The sequence below is a fragment of the Eptesicus fuscus genome, chromosome 6 (assembly GCF_027574615.1).
Source record: "Eptesicus fuscus isolate TK198812 chromosome 6, DD_ASM_mEF_20220401, whole genome shotgun sequence".
Classification (NCBI taxonomy): domain Eukaryota; kingdom Metazoa; phylum Chordata; class Mammalia; order Chiroptera; family Vespertilionidae; genus Eptesicus; species Eptesicus fuscus.
In genome coordinates, this window is record NC_072478.1 from 69,405,922 (window position 1) to 69,423,239 (window position 17,318).

General features: G+C 36.8%; 1 protein-coding gene across 1 annotated transcript in view; it reads right to left on the reverse strand.

The window, feature by feature from the left end:
- BLTP1 (bridge-like lipid transfer protein family member 1) overlaps positions 1–17,318 on the reverse strand; it is a 179,832-nt gene that overhangs the window by 20,807 nt on the left and 141,707 nt on the right. Inside the window, exons 63-73 of the mRNA XM_054717761.1 lie at positions 16,169–16,292; positions 14,354–14,463; positions 13,596–13,686; positions 13,065–13,127; positions 10,326–10,564; positions 9,560–9,775; positions 7,689–7,866; positions 7,062–7,158; positions 5,149–5,310; positions 4,510–4,649; positions 3,256–3,457 (exon numbers count right to left, since the gene is read on the reverse strand). Of these exons, the coding sequence (XP_054573736.1) occupies positions 3,256–3,457; positions 4,510–4,649; positions 5,149–5,310; positions 7,062–7,158; positions 7,689–7,866; positions 9,560–9,775; positions 10,326–10,564; positions 13,065–13,127; positions 13,596–13,686; positions 14,354–14,463; positions 16,169–16,292 (1,622 nt within the window). The remainder of the gene's footprint in view (positions 1–3,255; positions 3,458–4,509; positions 4,650–5,148; positions 5,311–7,061; positions 7,159–7,688; positions 7,867–9,559; positions 9,776–10,325; positions 10,565–13,064; positions 13,128–13,595; positions 13,687–14,353; positions 14,464–16,168; positions 16,293–17,318) is intronic.

Sequence of the window (17,318 nt, forward strand, 5' to 3'; positions counted from 1 at the left end):
AGATCAAGGAAGACACAGGAAATATCCTGGAAACAAATGAAAATGAACACACAACAACCCAAAATCTATGGGACACAGTGAAAGCAGTCCTGAGAGGGAAGGTCTTAGCATTACAGGCCTACCTCAAAAAACAAGAAAACCTTTTAATAAGTCACCTAACTCTACAACTTAAAGAATTAGAAAGAGAACAATAAGAAACGCCCAGAGTAATTAGAAGGAAATAATAAAGATTAGAGCAGAAACAAATGACATAGAGACTTAAAAAAACAATACAAAAGATCAATAAAACCAAGGGCTAGCTCTGAAAAGATAAACAAGATTGATGAACCTCTAGCCAGACTCAAGAAACAAAGAGAGAGGACCCAAATAAAATCAGAAATAAAAGAGGTGCAATAACAACTGACCCCACAGAAATACAAAGGATTGTAAAAAAAATAAAATAAAAAAACAAACAGGACAACCTGGACAAAATGGAAATATTTCTAGAAAAATACAATCTTCCAAAACTCAGTGAGGAAGAATCAGAAAACCTGAATAGGCTGATAACTACTGATGAAATTGAAGCAGTAATAAAAAAAATTCCCAGCAAAGAAAAGCCCTGGTCTGGATGGCTTCACGGGGGAATTTTACCAAACATTCAAAGAAGAATTAACACTGATCCTCCTCAAACTATTTCAAAAAAATTCAAATACTTCCAAACTCTTTTTATGAGTCCAGCATTACCCTAATTCCAAAACCAGATAGACTCCCTGATGACCATAGATGCTAAAATCCTCAAGAAAACATTAGCAAATCAGATGCAGCAGTACATTAGAAAGATCATACACAATGACCAAGGAGGATTTATTTCAGGGATGCTAGGCTACAATATTAGGTACAATATTTGCAAATCAATAAATGTGATACATTACATAAACAGTTTGGAAGACAAAAATCATTATCATATTAATTGATACAGAAAAAGCATTCAACAAAATCCAACACCCTTTATTGATAAAAACTCTCAGCAAACTGAGAGTAGAGGGATCATACCTCAACATAATAAAGGCCATATATGACAAACCTACACCTACAACCAAAATCATACTCAATGGGCAAAAACTAAAACGATTTCCTCTAAGAACAGGAATAAGACAGGGATGTCCACTTTCACCACTCTTATTCAACATAGTACTGGAAGTCCTAGCCACAGCAATCAGACAAGAAGAAAAAATAAAAGGCATCCAAATTGGAAGGAGGAAATAAAACTGTCATTATTCGCAGAAAACCCTAAAGACTCCATAAAAAAATGCTAGATTTAATAAATGAATTCAGCAATGTAGCAGGATACAAAATTAACATTCAGAAATCACTGGCATTTTTATACACCAATAATTAACTCTCAGAAAGAGAAATGAAGAAAACAATTCCATTGCAACAAAAAAAAACTTAAGATACTTAGAAACAAGCTTAACCAAGAAGGTAAAAGACCTGTACTCAGAAACCTACAGACACTAAAATAAAAGAGAGATACAGGAAGATATAAACAAAAGAATATTCCTTCTATATCCCTGGATTGATAGAATCAACATCATTAAAATGTCCATACTACCCAAAGCAATCTATAAATTCAGTGCAATCCCTATTAAAATACCAATAGCATATTTCACAGATCTAGAACAAACACTCCAAAAATTTATATGGAACCAAAAAAGACCCTGAATAGCCATAGCAATCTTGAGAAAGAAGAACAAAATTGGAGGTATCACAATACCAGATATCAAGTTATACTACAAAGCCACTGTACTCAAAATAGCCTGGTACTGGCACAAGAATAGGCATATAGATCAATGGAACAGAAGAGAGAACCCAAAAATTGACCCAAGCCATGACACTCAATTAATATTTGACAAAGGAGGCAAGAGCATACAATGAAGTCAAGACAGTCTCTTCAATAAATAGTGTTGGGAAAATTGGACAGGTACATGCAAAAATAAATTCAACTCGACCACCAATGTGCACCATACACAAGAATAAACTCAAAATGGATAAATGACTTAAATGAAAGCCTGAAACCATAAAAATCTTAGAAGAAACAAACCATAGGCAGCAAAATCTTAGACATCTCTTGTAGCAATATGTTTACAGGTACATCTCCCCGAGCAAAGGAAACTAAGGAGAAAATAAACCAACAGACTACATCAAAATAAAAAGCTTTGGCACAGCAAAAGAAACGATCAACAAAATGAAAGGAGAGCCCACTGCATGGGAGAACATATTTCCCAATGATACATCCCATAAAGGGTTAATTTCCAAATTATATAAGGAACTCATACAACTTAACAAAAGGAAAACAAACAATCCAATTTAAAAACAAGCAAAGGACCTAAATAGACACTTCTCCAAAGTGAACATATAGAAGGCCAAAATACATGAAAAAATGCTCAAAGTCACTGATCATCGGAGAGATGCAAATACATTGAGGTATCACCTCACACCTGTCAGAATGACTACCATCAACAAGCAACCAGTGTTGGCAAGGATGTGGAGAAAAGGGAACTATAGCACACTGCTAATGAAAACTGTGCAGCCACTGTGGAAAACAGTATGGAATTTCCTCAAAAAATTAAAAATGGAACTTCCATTTGACCCAGGGATCCCACTTCTAGGAATACATACTAAGAAACCAGAAACACCAATCAGAAAAACTATATGCACCCCTACGTTCATAGAGTTGCAATTTACAATAGCTAAAAGTTGGAAACAGCCCAAGTGCCCATCAGCAGATGAGTGGATAAAAAAAGCTGTGGTATCTTTACAATGGAATACTTACTACGCAGCTGTAAAAAAGAAAGAACTCTTACTATTTGTAACAGCATGGATGGACCTGGAGAGTACTATGCTAAGTGAAATAAGACAGAAAAAGGTAAGTATCAAATGATCTCACTCATATGTGGAATCTAATGGACAAGATAAACTGATGAACAAAATAGATCCAGAAACACAGAAGCATGGAACAGACAGATGAATTTCAGAGGGAAGGCAGGGGTGGGAAGTGGGTGAGGAGTGATTAACCGGGGAACTAATATGCATATATGCATAGTCCATGAACACAGATAGTGGAGTGGTGAAGGCCTGGGAGGGGCGGGTGCGGGATGTAAGGGGTCAATGGGAAAAAAACAGACAAACAAAGGGGACATTTATCTTCAACAATAAAGATAAATTAAACAAAAAATAGTACGTGGCTCTACACTGGTGGATAAAAGGTTTCCTTACCTGGGGTTCCCGTCTTGCCTGCAGAGGCCTTTGCTCCACTCTGAGTGGCATTACCTCCAGGGGACAAAGTCTCGGGAGGACACGTGGTCCCTAAAGTCTCCAGTTCTCCCCGGTTTGAAGAGAACACCAGGTCCAGGGATGGCAACTTCAGCATGCATTCTACTCTTGATACTGGTAAACAGCTGAACTTGATCTGTGAGGGCTAAAGTGCAGAAAGACAAAAATAAAAAAAGTTCTAGATGAAACAATTTCACATTGGATTCTAAAAATTACATTTCCATTTTGATCCACGTATACCAAATTTACTGACACAGAAAAGAATTTTGTGTTCATTGTACTAGCTTTTGTAAGAAGACATGAGACATTAACAAAATGGTATCATTTTTTAAAAATCTAAGTATTTGAAGAGCTATATATGAGTGATAAATATTTAGATATTTGATAATTCAGACCATTAAAGATGTTTATATTCACATTATACTTGTTCATAATCAAGTACAGGAAGTAATTTCCTTTATACTAAAATTTAAAAAGACTTACATGAATAAGTTTCATAAGCTCTCAAGCCCTCACCTCATTACACGTTTTCATCAGATTTTGAAAACAACTAGGGCAAAACACCAGAGGGGGCTCTTTTGGCCAGATTGTTGCTGTAGAAAATGGTCTGAACAGAGGACCACTAGCAGTTCATTTATTCTTGAAATTGATCATTAGATTTTAATTGAGGATAAACTAAATCCTCAAGTTTAGGTGCAAGTAGTTTTCAATCGTCTTACTAAATGGACTCAATCAGATTCTAACATACACTCCCAAAGGCTTATTGACAGGACTGCATTTTAAAATAAAATGTTAAATAAAAATTACATAACTCTTAGCAGAAATCTAACAAAGGCATTACTGTGACTTTATACCTCAATTACCTTTATATCTGCCCCCAAAGGACCATAATAGCAAGTAGCACAGATGCCATACTAAAAAAAGGCATATAATGCTAAAAAAAGGTTTTAATTTTTTTTTATTTTTGCCACAAAAGTATGAGATCTACATTTTGAAAACCTTCCTCAGCAGAAAAGTAAACACACATAAAACTGTACATATACTTCCCCAAGGTTCCAGCAACCTGTCAGCCAAAATACATACAAAGATCTGGGAGCCCAAGGAGAAGAAAACTTGAAAGGGAAATAATGTTGGGAAAGGGAAATAAGCGTAAGAAATGCATTTTTCTCTGCAACAAGAATAAGTGAAGCATCCCACCTGCACACGGACGTAGACCACGACGTCCACTGGGAAGGAAGAGTAAGCAGATGTGGAGGATGACACTAACGATGTTGTTGACTCTTCCATAGGGTCTGGAATCTCAAAATGCCCCATGTCTTCATCTTGGGAGCTTATAGCTGTTAAAATAGTTTATTTTAAGTTTCATCATTAGGACAAGGGACAGTACTAAGCTCAGGGTTATGAACACACAGCAACGTTTGCTTCTGGGGCCCATCATACCACACTTTTTTCCCCAATCAAACCTCTCGCTCATCCCCCTAAACCCTGAAACCCCACCCCCACCCCTGCTGCTACACCAAACACCCCAAAGAAATAGCAATTACACCTTTGCCCCAAGGATTTTCCAGGCTAAAAGACACCTTAGGGCACAAAGATATGATTTTGTCATGAACTGGCTATGATAGTTGGAAAATCCTACAACCTCACCAGGCCTTAGTTTCTTTACTTGTAAATAAGGACTAGAGGATTTCTCACTCTTTCTCAATTCTATAATTCTTTTATATTATCATTGAATATATTACATAATAACATATAATGCCATTATGAAATCCTTCTAAGTACTAGGACACCAAAGCATATATGATGGAAAAGTAAATCCCTAGGGAGGATACTCACTTGTGTAATTCCTCTCAATTGGTGTGATTGGGATAGTTTCCAGAGCCTTTTCCAGAAAGTCTAACAGGCAGGGACTGATCACCATTTCCTCTGGCAGTGACTGAAGTGCTACCCAGGCATATAACTTGGCTGTTTTGATTCCTCCACTTCCTTTTCCTTTGGCTAGAATATTGACAAATGTGAGATAAGTTTAATAAAACAATATGATAATTTTGTGAGACATTAGGATTATATGACTGTTTTTAATCAGGTGAAGCACCTTATACACAAAACTGCACAAGAATGTAATAAAGAGAGTAGGTTGATAGGAATGATATATTAATGTTGGAATACAAAGATGTCTAATGATGTAGGTAACACAAGTTATTCCTACTTGCTCTAGCTTACAAATTTTGGTTCAGCTTTTCAAGTTTATACTTTGCTGAATTTCTCATTAGCATTATTTTGTCCACTAAAGGAGATACAGAGAACTCTGACAGACAATATTTTGTGGCAAGTGAAGAAAAAGTCATTATTTTCAGGCTTCCCTATGTTCTTGCTGTCCTCAGCTTGCACGTATTTACAATGCTTCCCTACATGGGCTGCCATCTCCTTCCTTCTACCTAACTAACTATTTCCACATCAGTAGAATGAGTGTAACAGCTATCTCAGACTTCGCTAACTCTGGCTTAGGTTTCCAACTCCAACATAAATAGTTTTGTAAACCTAGGAAAGAAATTCAACTTCTGTAAGCCTTAACTTCCCTTATTTATCAAATGGGAATAATCATCTCTCTCCTGCACATAGTGGACATAGGTGTGCCTTGTCAACTGAAAATGGTAGAAAATGACTGCATTATTATCATGATTACTAGCTACTGTAAAAGATTTATATATCAAGTTCCATCTCCCAAATGAAACTGTTTCAAATAATTACTATCCAACCTGACATTCCCCATTTTGGAAATTCTATTCTGGAAAGGTGGTATTCTCATGGTCTGATACCCAGATTCCAGAATAGCTTCCAACGGTCCTGGCCCCCTGGTACTCACGCCCCTGTGTGGTTTCCTCCCTCACTAAGCAGAGCTGAGCTGCAGGATCAATAGACATTGTGGCAGGAAGGATACGTGACTTCTAAGGCTAAGCCATAAGAGATGGAGATGCTTCAGCCATGTTCTCTTTGGGATCACTGCTTTCGAAGGACACCAGCTTCCTTGCCAGGAGAACACACCAGGAGCCCAGCGGGGAGACCCATGGTGGAGCACTAAGGCGCAGTGTGCCTACCATGTGCAGTGGGACATTACGGAAGCAGATGCCCAAGACCCAGCCAAGCATTCCGATGACATAGCCCTTGCCAACATCTTTACAGCAACTTTGTAAAGATCCACCAGGCCAAACTGAATCTGTGATCCACAGAAACCATGTTTGAGATTAGAAGCCACCAAGTTTGGGTAATGTGTTACACAATAATAGATAATAATGTGGTCAAGCCCAGTATACTCAATCTTGTGTAAGTCTGATGTTTACATCCAGAACATCAGCTCCCAAACTGGACCTACATACAACTTTTTCTAAATATGCATAGATCTAAAAGAATCAAGTATTTGGTATATTAAGTTTATTTTAACAATGGATATTTTAAGGTAATAACAATTTGAAAAACAGCCCAAAGTAGTTGGCTTACAATTCCATCTATGAATTTTGTACAATCATTATTAAGTCTATTTCCTCTTTTCTTAAACATGTGAATTTGAAAGTCTCAATAGAGCAAGTAGGTAACAACTAAACATTAAGCTATGAAAAAAAGTAAAAGTCGAGTTAATTTTCCTTCAATACCTGAGGGAATAGGTGGGGGCTGGGGAGGAAGTAAGGTGTTAGTCTTGCTCTGGATAGTGCAAGGTAAAGGAGGAGGAGAGGCAGCACTATCTTTCATACCATACAGCTTGGACTCTTTAGAGAGTGTTCTTGGCAGGGAAGACCCTCTGGAGGCATTAGGTGATTCAGTCTTTAGCGTCTTGGAGTTGTAATGCAACTGTATTGGGAAGAAAAAAAAAAACTTTCAAAGTTAAAATTATGCAGATGAGAAAAACCAAGAAATGCAGGAAAATGTGTAGAATGAACATGCGCCCAGGAGTCAGAAGACCCAGGTCCCGTGTTTACAAGTTAGCTCTGTGACCCTGACATGTTTTTAGCTTTCTTACATTTTCAAAACTAAGGAGTCCACCCCAGATAATATTTTAAGTTATTTCTAGCTTAACATTCTAGGATTCTGCGATTCTAGAATCTAAAAAATAGATGTTTAATAAAGTTGCACGAGGCAAGGCTTAGCAAACATGTTATGAATATCAATGTATGGAAAATAAAATTAACTTCTTTCTGCCCAACTTTTGTGGGGAAATCTGTCTAAAGGAAGTGACAGCCTCCACTTCCGATGTTCCTAGGCTAGTGAAAAACCTTGGAAAAGCTCAGCTTCATATAACTGGTGAAGGAAGTGCATGTCTGATAGAAAATAAACACAGGTACTAATAACCTCATCCCACATCCTAGACACGAGGTTTGTACCTTTACATCGACTCCAGGGATGTAAAAGACTGTGGTTTCCAAGTCACTCGGCTTTGTCTGCAGCGATGATGGGACTTTCTTGCCAGTCATTAAATGGGTGGTAGAAGCATAATTAGTTTGAAACTTCTTTTTTGAAGGAGAATCTTGATCTAAACTCCTGGAACTTCTATCATAACTTCTATAAACAAAAAAACGTTTATCTTTTTTTAAAAAATGACATTTCTCTCCTTTCCTTTTGTTTAAAATCAAACAGTTATTTATACAGTAAATGGAATATCATCCCTCATTAATGAAGCTGAGAAAGTAAAGCTGCTCAGTGACTCCAGCTACAGCAGCTAATGCCTTGCACAGTGATGTTTCTGCTCTATGATCCCTAATACACAGCACCATTACCTTTACTCTCACCTAAAGTTGTGACTGTCACATGAACACAGTAGGTTGAAACAAATGAAATTGTCCTTTACAGAGGTAAAACCAGTGAATACCAGCAAGTTATTGTGGTTCAACCCAAAATAAATAAATAGTTACCTTTTATCATCACTACTACCTTCGTAAGAACTTTGTATCTTGTAATTTTATAAAAGCCTCCTTAGACAAACAGACCATTTAAAGACCTCTTATTATGGAACATTTCAAACATAAGAAAAGTAAACAGATGGTGTAATGAATCCACCATCCTTCTCCCAGCTTCAAGGACTGTCAGCATCCACCCTCTGGTGCTATCTACCTTCCCACCCACCCACCCACCCACACAATCATTATTATCTTCTTATAATTCTCGGTTAGATTAGGAATAAAAGCAAAACAAAAATTCGAAGAAAAATAATCTAACATCAAGTCTGTTTACAGCACCATTTACTCATCAACGGACACTAAGGTAAAGCTACAGTTATACCCTGGACAGCATCCCAGCACACAGAGGCCCTTCTTGCAACTAATCCAGTCTTTCTTACATCTTTATGACTTCATCAAAACTCTCAATAACCAAACATTCCTGAGTACTGCACTGCTCTCGAAAGTACAAGCATGCCCAATACAAGGACAGAGACCAACCAAGAAATTCAAACTTGTTTAAAGGAGAATTTCAAAGATACAACTATTTTAACTAAAGAATTTTCTAAAGTCTAAATCAGACATCCATATCTAGTTGCCAAATAATATTATACACTTGACTAAAGAAATAGTATACTGCCGAAACCGGTTTGGCTCAGTGGACAGAGCGTCGGCCTGCGGACTCAAGGGTCCCGGGTTCGATTCCGGTCAAGGGCATGTGCCTTGGTTGCGGGCACATCCCCAGTGGGGGGTGTGCAGGAGGCGGCTGATCGATGTTTCTCTCTCATCGATGTTTCTGACTCTCTATCCCTCTCTCTTCCTCTCTGTAAAAAATCAATAAAATATATTTTAAAAAAAAGAAAAGAAATAGTATACTATACAAATAACCACTCAAACATTTTAAGTTTGATTAAATCTTTGATTTAATCTCTTTCAATCTGCATTTTGGGATGTGGGGGGTGGAGTTTGTTTATACTATACAAGAGGCTCGGTGCACGGGATTCATACACAGGTGGGAGGCATGGCCTGCGGGGTTCGGCCCACTGTGGGAGCACTGCTCATTCTGGTCAGCTGTGCAAGCTGTGGGCCTCCTGCAGCCGCTCATCCTGGTCAGCCGAGCAATGCTTCCGTTGTGGGAGCTCACTGACCACCAGGGGGCAGCTCCTGCATTGAGCGGCTGCCCCCTGGTGGTCAGTGCATGTCATAGCGACTGTTCAACCAGTCGTTCTGCCGTTCGGTTGCTGGGCTTTTATTATATGGGATAAATAGTATTTCTAACAAATGAAATTACATGTACCCTCGTCTGACCAGTTTCTTACCTCCTCAAGCTTATATCATCATGTTCTTGTAGGAGGGTGGTTGGGTGAAGCACACATTTTCCACTATCAATTTCAACCCGTATATCAAGTTCAAAGTCGATATTTCTCTCAGTAGCTGTGCCATTGAGGCTCCGGTTGACAGGAGCTGTGGGCCAGCGCTCTGTGAACAGTTGGTGAACAGCAGCAAAGCCTGTGGCTTTTTTACGAGACGTATGTCTGCAGAAAGAACAACTGGTCATCACACTGCAGTGAAGTGGGAAGAGTTTTTAACAAATTACTCTTCAAATGCAATGTGAACAACAGTCTGCATATAAATTATACTGGTAGTTTATAAATTCACACAAAATACTCAACTAGCTCATACTAACTGAAGTTTTTTCTTAAGTGCATCAGAGTCACATTTTATTCAACAATTATGTTCTGAGAGCTATTACTATGTGCCCGGTCGTGTGCTAGGTTCCAAAGGCACAGACATGATCACTGGTGTGGAGGAGGCAGAATATGAGTGAGTGCATCACACTCTACATTTGGGAGGAGATGGAATTTTGCAAATCTCTGATTTTATCAGAAGGCAGAAGTATAGGAAAAGAAAAAATGCCATGTAGAGCTAAATTACATTAGTAAACCATGGCCATGTCTCTTAGTCTGACTCCATTAGGCACATCAATGTTTTTCTGTGAAAGTAAACAGTTATATATAATGCTTTAAGCTCGGTCCTAAATTCAGAAATGCTACCCAAGGATCTTAACACAAAAAGGCTACTCACGAGGGTTTCCTGTAAATATAAAACCTTTCCTTCTCATGCTCTTCGTCCTTTTCATCCTTCTCGGAATCTTCGCTCGAGGAAGACAAACTGTCATCCCGTCGGCTGTCTTCAGATTGGAAAGTAACACCTGGAGTTTTGGGAGAACTGAACACGGAATGAGACCCTTCGCTGGCAGATGAGTAATGGTTGGGACCATCGATGGCGACTGACAAAAGGTCCAGTTCTGTCTCCTCTGGAAACTAATCGTAAAAGAAGGAAACATGAATCAGGTTCACATTACGAATCTCTTCTTGATTAAAGAAGAAAAAGACATATGTTTAAGTATTTAAAAATAGTCTCAGAGTCAAATTTCCTCACGCTGAATGGAAAGAAAGGTCAGATTTATGATCTTATGACATGGTGCAGCAAGGAAGGAAGCGGAAGATCAAACCACAGAAAGTCACACCACTGACATATTAAACACCAGAGTGAAACTTCACTCAGATAAATGTATATCATCATATTAATTAGTATGAAGCGAAAGTTAAACATGCTGTGGAGACAATGAAGCAATGATCAGCCATAATCAGAGGGCAAGAAGCAATGATCAGCCATAATCAGAGGGCAAGAGGGCAGTAGAGATGGCAAAGATGCGTCCTCATGTAGTTAAATCCCTTGAAGGGAATTTTGCTGGGTGCGTCCTGTACAAATGAGACCCAAATGGTTGACAAAAACAAATAGCTTCAGAAATAAATGCATTAATCAGTTAAACTTAAGATTGCTATTATATATTAGGGTGACTAGATACCCTGTCACTAACTGAAGACTGCATTCTGTGGCCATTGCATTTATGTAGGTCAAAGAAACAGCAAAACCTCCTATGGCCTACTTCGATTCCCAACTTGGAGAGTTGCTTGACTACCCTTTGAGAATTGATAAGCCTCTATCAAGTGTCATGTGCAAGATGAGCAATTTATTGCTGCTACTATATTAGATACCTAGTGAAATTCAAATTACCTATTTCACAATTCTAAGCATTTGCAGAATTCAGCTTTTGTTCACTTTTAACTATATACATGTTATTGAGTAAATATGTAAATTCCGATTTTATCAGAAAATACTTCAACCCTTTGCACTCGCTTGCTTTTTTCTCGATTCCTTTATTCTACTTGGGATTTAATTTTTTAAATACCCCAGATTTTACAAAGCGCGGCAGTAGAATAAAAAACTGGAGTTTCTTTTCATACAAACTTATTTATTTGGATTTTTTAATATTTCAAATTATTGATACATTCCAAGAGTAATTTTAATCTTGACATCCGAGTGCAAAAGGTTAAAATTTTTAAAACTATAGTTAAAAATTTGTATGGATAAATATCCCTTTGTTTTATATTTATTTTCTATTTAACCATGTCTAATGATCTATTTTGTAATTTATAATTGTATATACTATCTATAATAATAAAAGCATAGTATGCCAATTAGACCGGATAGCCGAACGACCTTCCAGACGTACTTCCGGACAAAGCCAGGGCTGCAAGGGCCAAGGCAAGCCACCAAGGCTGCAAGGGCCAAGCCCCTTGCATGAATTTTGTGCATCAGGCCTCTAGTTTTTTATAAACAGCATACACTGCTATTTAAAAATAGGACTTGAATCAATTCAAATATTAATGTATTTAAGACTCAATCATTTCCCAATATACACATATATTAAATCATTAGACTGTATACCTACAGCTAATATGTCATATGTCAATTATATCCATTTTAACCTTTTGCACTCAGATGTCGAGTGTGACTCGACACGGTTAGCATTAGAATAAAGGAATCGAGAAAAAAGCAAGCGAGTGCAAAGGGTTAAAATATTGGGCAGGAAAAAATATCAAGTTAATTAGTAGATTCCATTCAATTCACTGTAAATGATTTATTTCCAAGATCATTTTTAGAAAAAGGACATGTTTACCAAGCTCACTGTATTACAATCCAGTGGTTCTAAAACAAAATTCAGTTTAACTAAATTCAGTGGAACTATGGGATATATATTGAGACTCTAGTATAAAAGGTCAGGAAAGGGAAACAACATATATGTGGGCTAAGTGCCAGTTTTTTAAAGTAATTTGATGGAAATTTCTAAACAAAGGTTCATATAACTGGTATGTAGGCATATTTTTTAAATTCAATTTTACTTTTATGACATATTTAGGTAAAATATCTGGCTCATAAAAATGTTAATTTGACTCATAAATTATGCCTACGTCATACATTTTCCATACTGTTTTGAGCATAAGAATAATTTTCTAGATTGTTTGTATACATTTTTTATACCAATGACTCAAAAGAAGTAACATTCATTGATTAATTTGTTTTTCTGAGATAAATTTGATTTTAGTTAGAAATAGTTAAGTATATTTTTTAAAGAAAATATTCATTTTGTAGTTGAATGTGGGAAAGGAGATTCACTTGGGGATTTGCAAATAACTGTAATAAAATTGCATTTTTTGGTTTACAATTTGTTTGAGTTGATTCGGTAAGTTGATTTAGCCTTTTAATTTTGAAAATTAAATAATTAATGTTAAACTATAAAGTATAAAACTAGAATATATTTATGCAAGAGCTTATTAACTTAAACAATCTTAAACCTTTAAGTAAAATATTTCTGAGGTCTGAGTTTAGTATGGAATGAGAGGTAGGAATTTTGAAAGCAGATTTTCAGGTGGTTAATTCATTTAAAGCAGAATTTATGTTGTTCTTAAGAAGTACCTGAAAATACCCTTCCCCGGGAGGGCTGGACTGCGGTGTGCTTCCCCATACTGTTTTTTTCAACTTAAAATAATAAGAAATGTATAAAAACTCACACAAAATAAAAAACAATGGTTTAAAAGTAAACAAATATACAAAAAACAAAACATTTTTAATATGCTATAAAATTAGAATATTACTTTGAAGCTGACTTTTTCATTTCTGGTTTCTGCTTTCTCTCTATATATACACTTAAATATATAAATAATAAAATACATAAAGTATAAACATTCCACATTTACATTTGTGTATAAGACCTAGTTTAGTACGGATTTGCAATTGAAAGAAAAACTATTCAACATTTCTACCTAAGAGCAAGCAGCTGGGATCTTTATTCTACATGCAAAACACTACACCGGGCAGTGCCCTGCTGTTTGGTAATGTACAGTCGCTTCAACAGTCAGAGGTAGGAATCAGCATTTTTAAACTGTCTGGTTACTATAGTTTTGTAATTATCAGCACTGTGTATCTAACCAGGAATGCCTCTCTTACTGTGTCTTGGATATTGAAGGTTACTCTGGGCCCAGGAGATGCTGCATCCACACGGATTTCCGGAAGCTCCTCAGTCTCTCCTACTCGAGAACTGTAAGTGAAATAGAAAGTTATAAAACATTAACATTCTGTTTAAAAAAAAACCAAACTGGATTTTATAAAAGTCTGATTAATAACATTATGTTCTATTTCTAAATATTTACCTTACCCAAGGATTCAACTTTTGATATTGCATTTCTTAACCATTAGCATCCCATAAAAAAAAGCCTATGTTTTGTTGACACAGATTTTCTAAAACTAAACCATATAGAAAAGAATTTAAAATTTGTACTTTATAGTACTCATTTACTAGTAAAACAGTATTTTTCTTCAATATGTAAAAATTTCCATTCTTTCATATGCTAAAGGTGTATGAACTCAAACATTTTCTAAAATGACAAACTCAGAGCAGCAGCTACTAATGGACACATTTTCACTTCTTTGGGTAGTCTGTAAGTTTACACGTATACTTGTCTAAAAAGCAATGGACTTCATTCCTGGAAAGCACACCGCGGTTGTGGCACAGATGTGATAGGGAAATTCCTTAAATAAACTTCTTAGTTTGACAGTATCCAGTATTACTGGTATTTGACTAATTATGTCCAGTTTTGCTATCATAATTTTGTAATTCCCACAATTAGAACACAGTAGATAAGTAATGGACCTTGGCAAAGGAGTCAGAAGTTACTACTTGGTTTGTTGGCTGGAATAGACATTACCTTGTCCTTTCCATTCGCTTAAGAGGTGGTCTTCCAGAAGCCGAAATGCTCTTTGATCGGTTGTAACTCGGTTTGTAACCCAACCCCCACTTATCCTTCAGGGAAGCAGCCTAATGAAATGGGAGAGAAAAAAGGGTGACTATAAACTACTATAAACCAGTTAGCTGTATCCCCAGGTCAATGACAAGTGACTTTAAATGTCACTTAACAATGTAGATGAATCAAAGCAGAGCATGAGGCAGCTACTTCAGTCCTCATTTCCACTAGGAGAGCTAGGAAATATTAGCCCCAGATGGCCTGAGAGAAAAAAGAAAACGATTGGGAGAGGGGGTGAGGGGTACAGAAACAGAGTGAGAAGAAAGGAAACAATTAAAAAGGAAAGAAAAAAAGGAAATGAGGATTACAAGGAAAGAGGAAAAGAACACCATTCATCTCAAGTACCACCCAAGGGCTCCTGTGAGACCATTCTGCACTATGGCAAAGGAAACAAAGTGGTGATTTGAACAATCTCCTGGCCTCCAAATCCCTCTTCTCCCAATGAGTGATGGGGGCTAAATATGAAAAGGATTCCTATACAGCAATGTGCAATGCAAGAGGACTCGCTGGGAAGTGAGGGGGAAATGCCAAGGGAGACAGATGTTCACACACGTTTCATTTATTTCCCTAATCCTCTCTACCTAGATTTATTTTCAATTAACAAGTATAAGCTACCTTATAAATACTACGCAAGCATTATTTTAATTATATTGTATGATTATTAGGTACATAGCAGCAAAAATTTTAAATACAGAATTATACATTATAGATTATCACTACCCATTTATTAGTCACAGAAACCAGTGATGAATATAACTCAAATTGGATTTTATCTTTAATTTAAATCAATAATTTAGAACAGTATTCAAACTAGGTTGCCTGGAACCCTGGGGTTGATCAAGGGAACAAAGTTCAAGCCAATAAATGATGGATCTTTGTGCCTTTCCCCCTTCCTCTGAGCCAGCAACTCTGATTTAATCTCTTTGTATGTAGTGGGGTGCCATCCAAAACCTTATTCTGGTAAAAAAAAAAAAAAAAGGAGGGTTCTGCTATTCATTTAAAAAAAAATGGTTAAGAACCCATTTATCTTTTTTTAAGAAGTAAATTTTCCATTAACCAGACCAACTTGACCCAAAGCAACCTACCTCCATTTGAATAAGTTTTAGAATTATTTCCTATTATATGTGTACAGCATACCTATACATTTGTTTCAATTATTCAACAATTGAACTAAATCCCAGAAAATGTAAGTAGTGGATTCAAAGATAAGTAACTTGTTCTTTAAGCAACTCAAACTCTAATAAGGGCAACTATACAAGCAAATGATAAAGTCAGCTGTGGGGAATGAGATGTGGTAGAATGGCCATCTCAAAGACTTCACATTTGAAGTGGAGATTAAAGAGAAAGTTTACTTCAAGAAAGGCAGACAGAATATGGTGACTAAGGGTACAAACTGCAGAGTCCCACTGTTGGGTTTGATTCTTGCTCCATGGGGATCGCTGGTGTATAACCTTGGTCAATTACTTGACCTCTCTCTATCTCAGTTTCCTCATCTTTAAAATGGGGAAAATGCTACCAAGCTCCTCCTAGGGTGGTTGTAAGGATTTAATGGGTTGTTAAACATAAAGTGCTATAAACAGTGCCTGCTACAGAGTAGTTGGGAGGTGTACAAACCAGCAATGGAGGAAGAAAGAGAACAACAAAAGTCTCATCAGAAAGTTTCCTAAATTAAAAAGAAAATGTCTACTTTAATAAAATTCTTGGTAAATTCTGACTCACTCGCATACTGGACCTCCGTAACTTTTTACGAACATCTCTTCGAATGTCATTCACAGCAACAGATTCTAATTGTTGGTAACGTTGAATTTCTTGGTTTATGGTTCCTTCACTTGCACCTAATTTTCTGGATGCAAAACAAATATGGCAATGAATGTAAAGAAGTTACAAAGTAAGATGATTTTCACGTGCTCCTTTTTCATTCTTTCACTTTTCAGCATATCAAAGATTATGTATGAACAAGCCAAAATCCCCCATGAAGTTAACACTCATACCAGGCAAACTATAACAAAGTTCATCTGATGTGTTAGGAAATGGTCTTACTCATTTCTGTATCAAGAGTTTCTTTGACCATCTTACAAAAGCTGTGGATCCACTCTGCAGAAGAATGCCTGTATGTAAAATTCTACCTATAATTTAAGCCTCAAGTAAGATTTTAGGGGAGGAAGTATGTATTTGCTTCAAGTCATTTTCCCCCCCGAGAACAAAACTCAAACTATAATGTGAGTCAACAGGAAAATGTGAATCACTGTATTATAACTAACTGGCATACAAGTTCTTAGGTAATACCTTTCACTGTACAAAAATGCATATATTTGTGTAAAGTCCTTCAATACAAAAAAACAACAACATAGCTACAGGTGTACAAAGATTAGAAAAGATGAGGCATGAATATCACCTCTGGGAAAACAAAAATTTCCAAGTTTTCCAAGAAGAAAAGTCTCATAGAGGAAGTATTAGTACCATCCAGCAGGCCACAGCTACAGAAAATAAATTACTACATGTACTCCCTGCTCTTGACTTACCCCACACCCACCTCAGTCCTAGAGAAACACTAGTGTAGGCAGGCAAAACGACCACACAAGTTCAAATTCTAATTCTTATCTCCCCCTAGCCTGCTTTCTCAACTAGAAAGTTTAGATAATGCCATCTAACCTCAAGAAATGCAGTGGAGATTAAACTGAGATAACATGTCAAATGCTCAATTTGTTTCCCCTTTCAAAAATGTGAATTTCTGAAATACTAATGCATATATTTATATAGGCATGTGAAGATACGTGTAAGTGTACATGTACATGTAGAGATACATATGTGTGATATGAAGTCAGTCATAAACTGCTCAGAAATGAGGACCCGTGACGAGCACCAGACA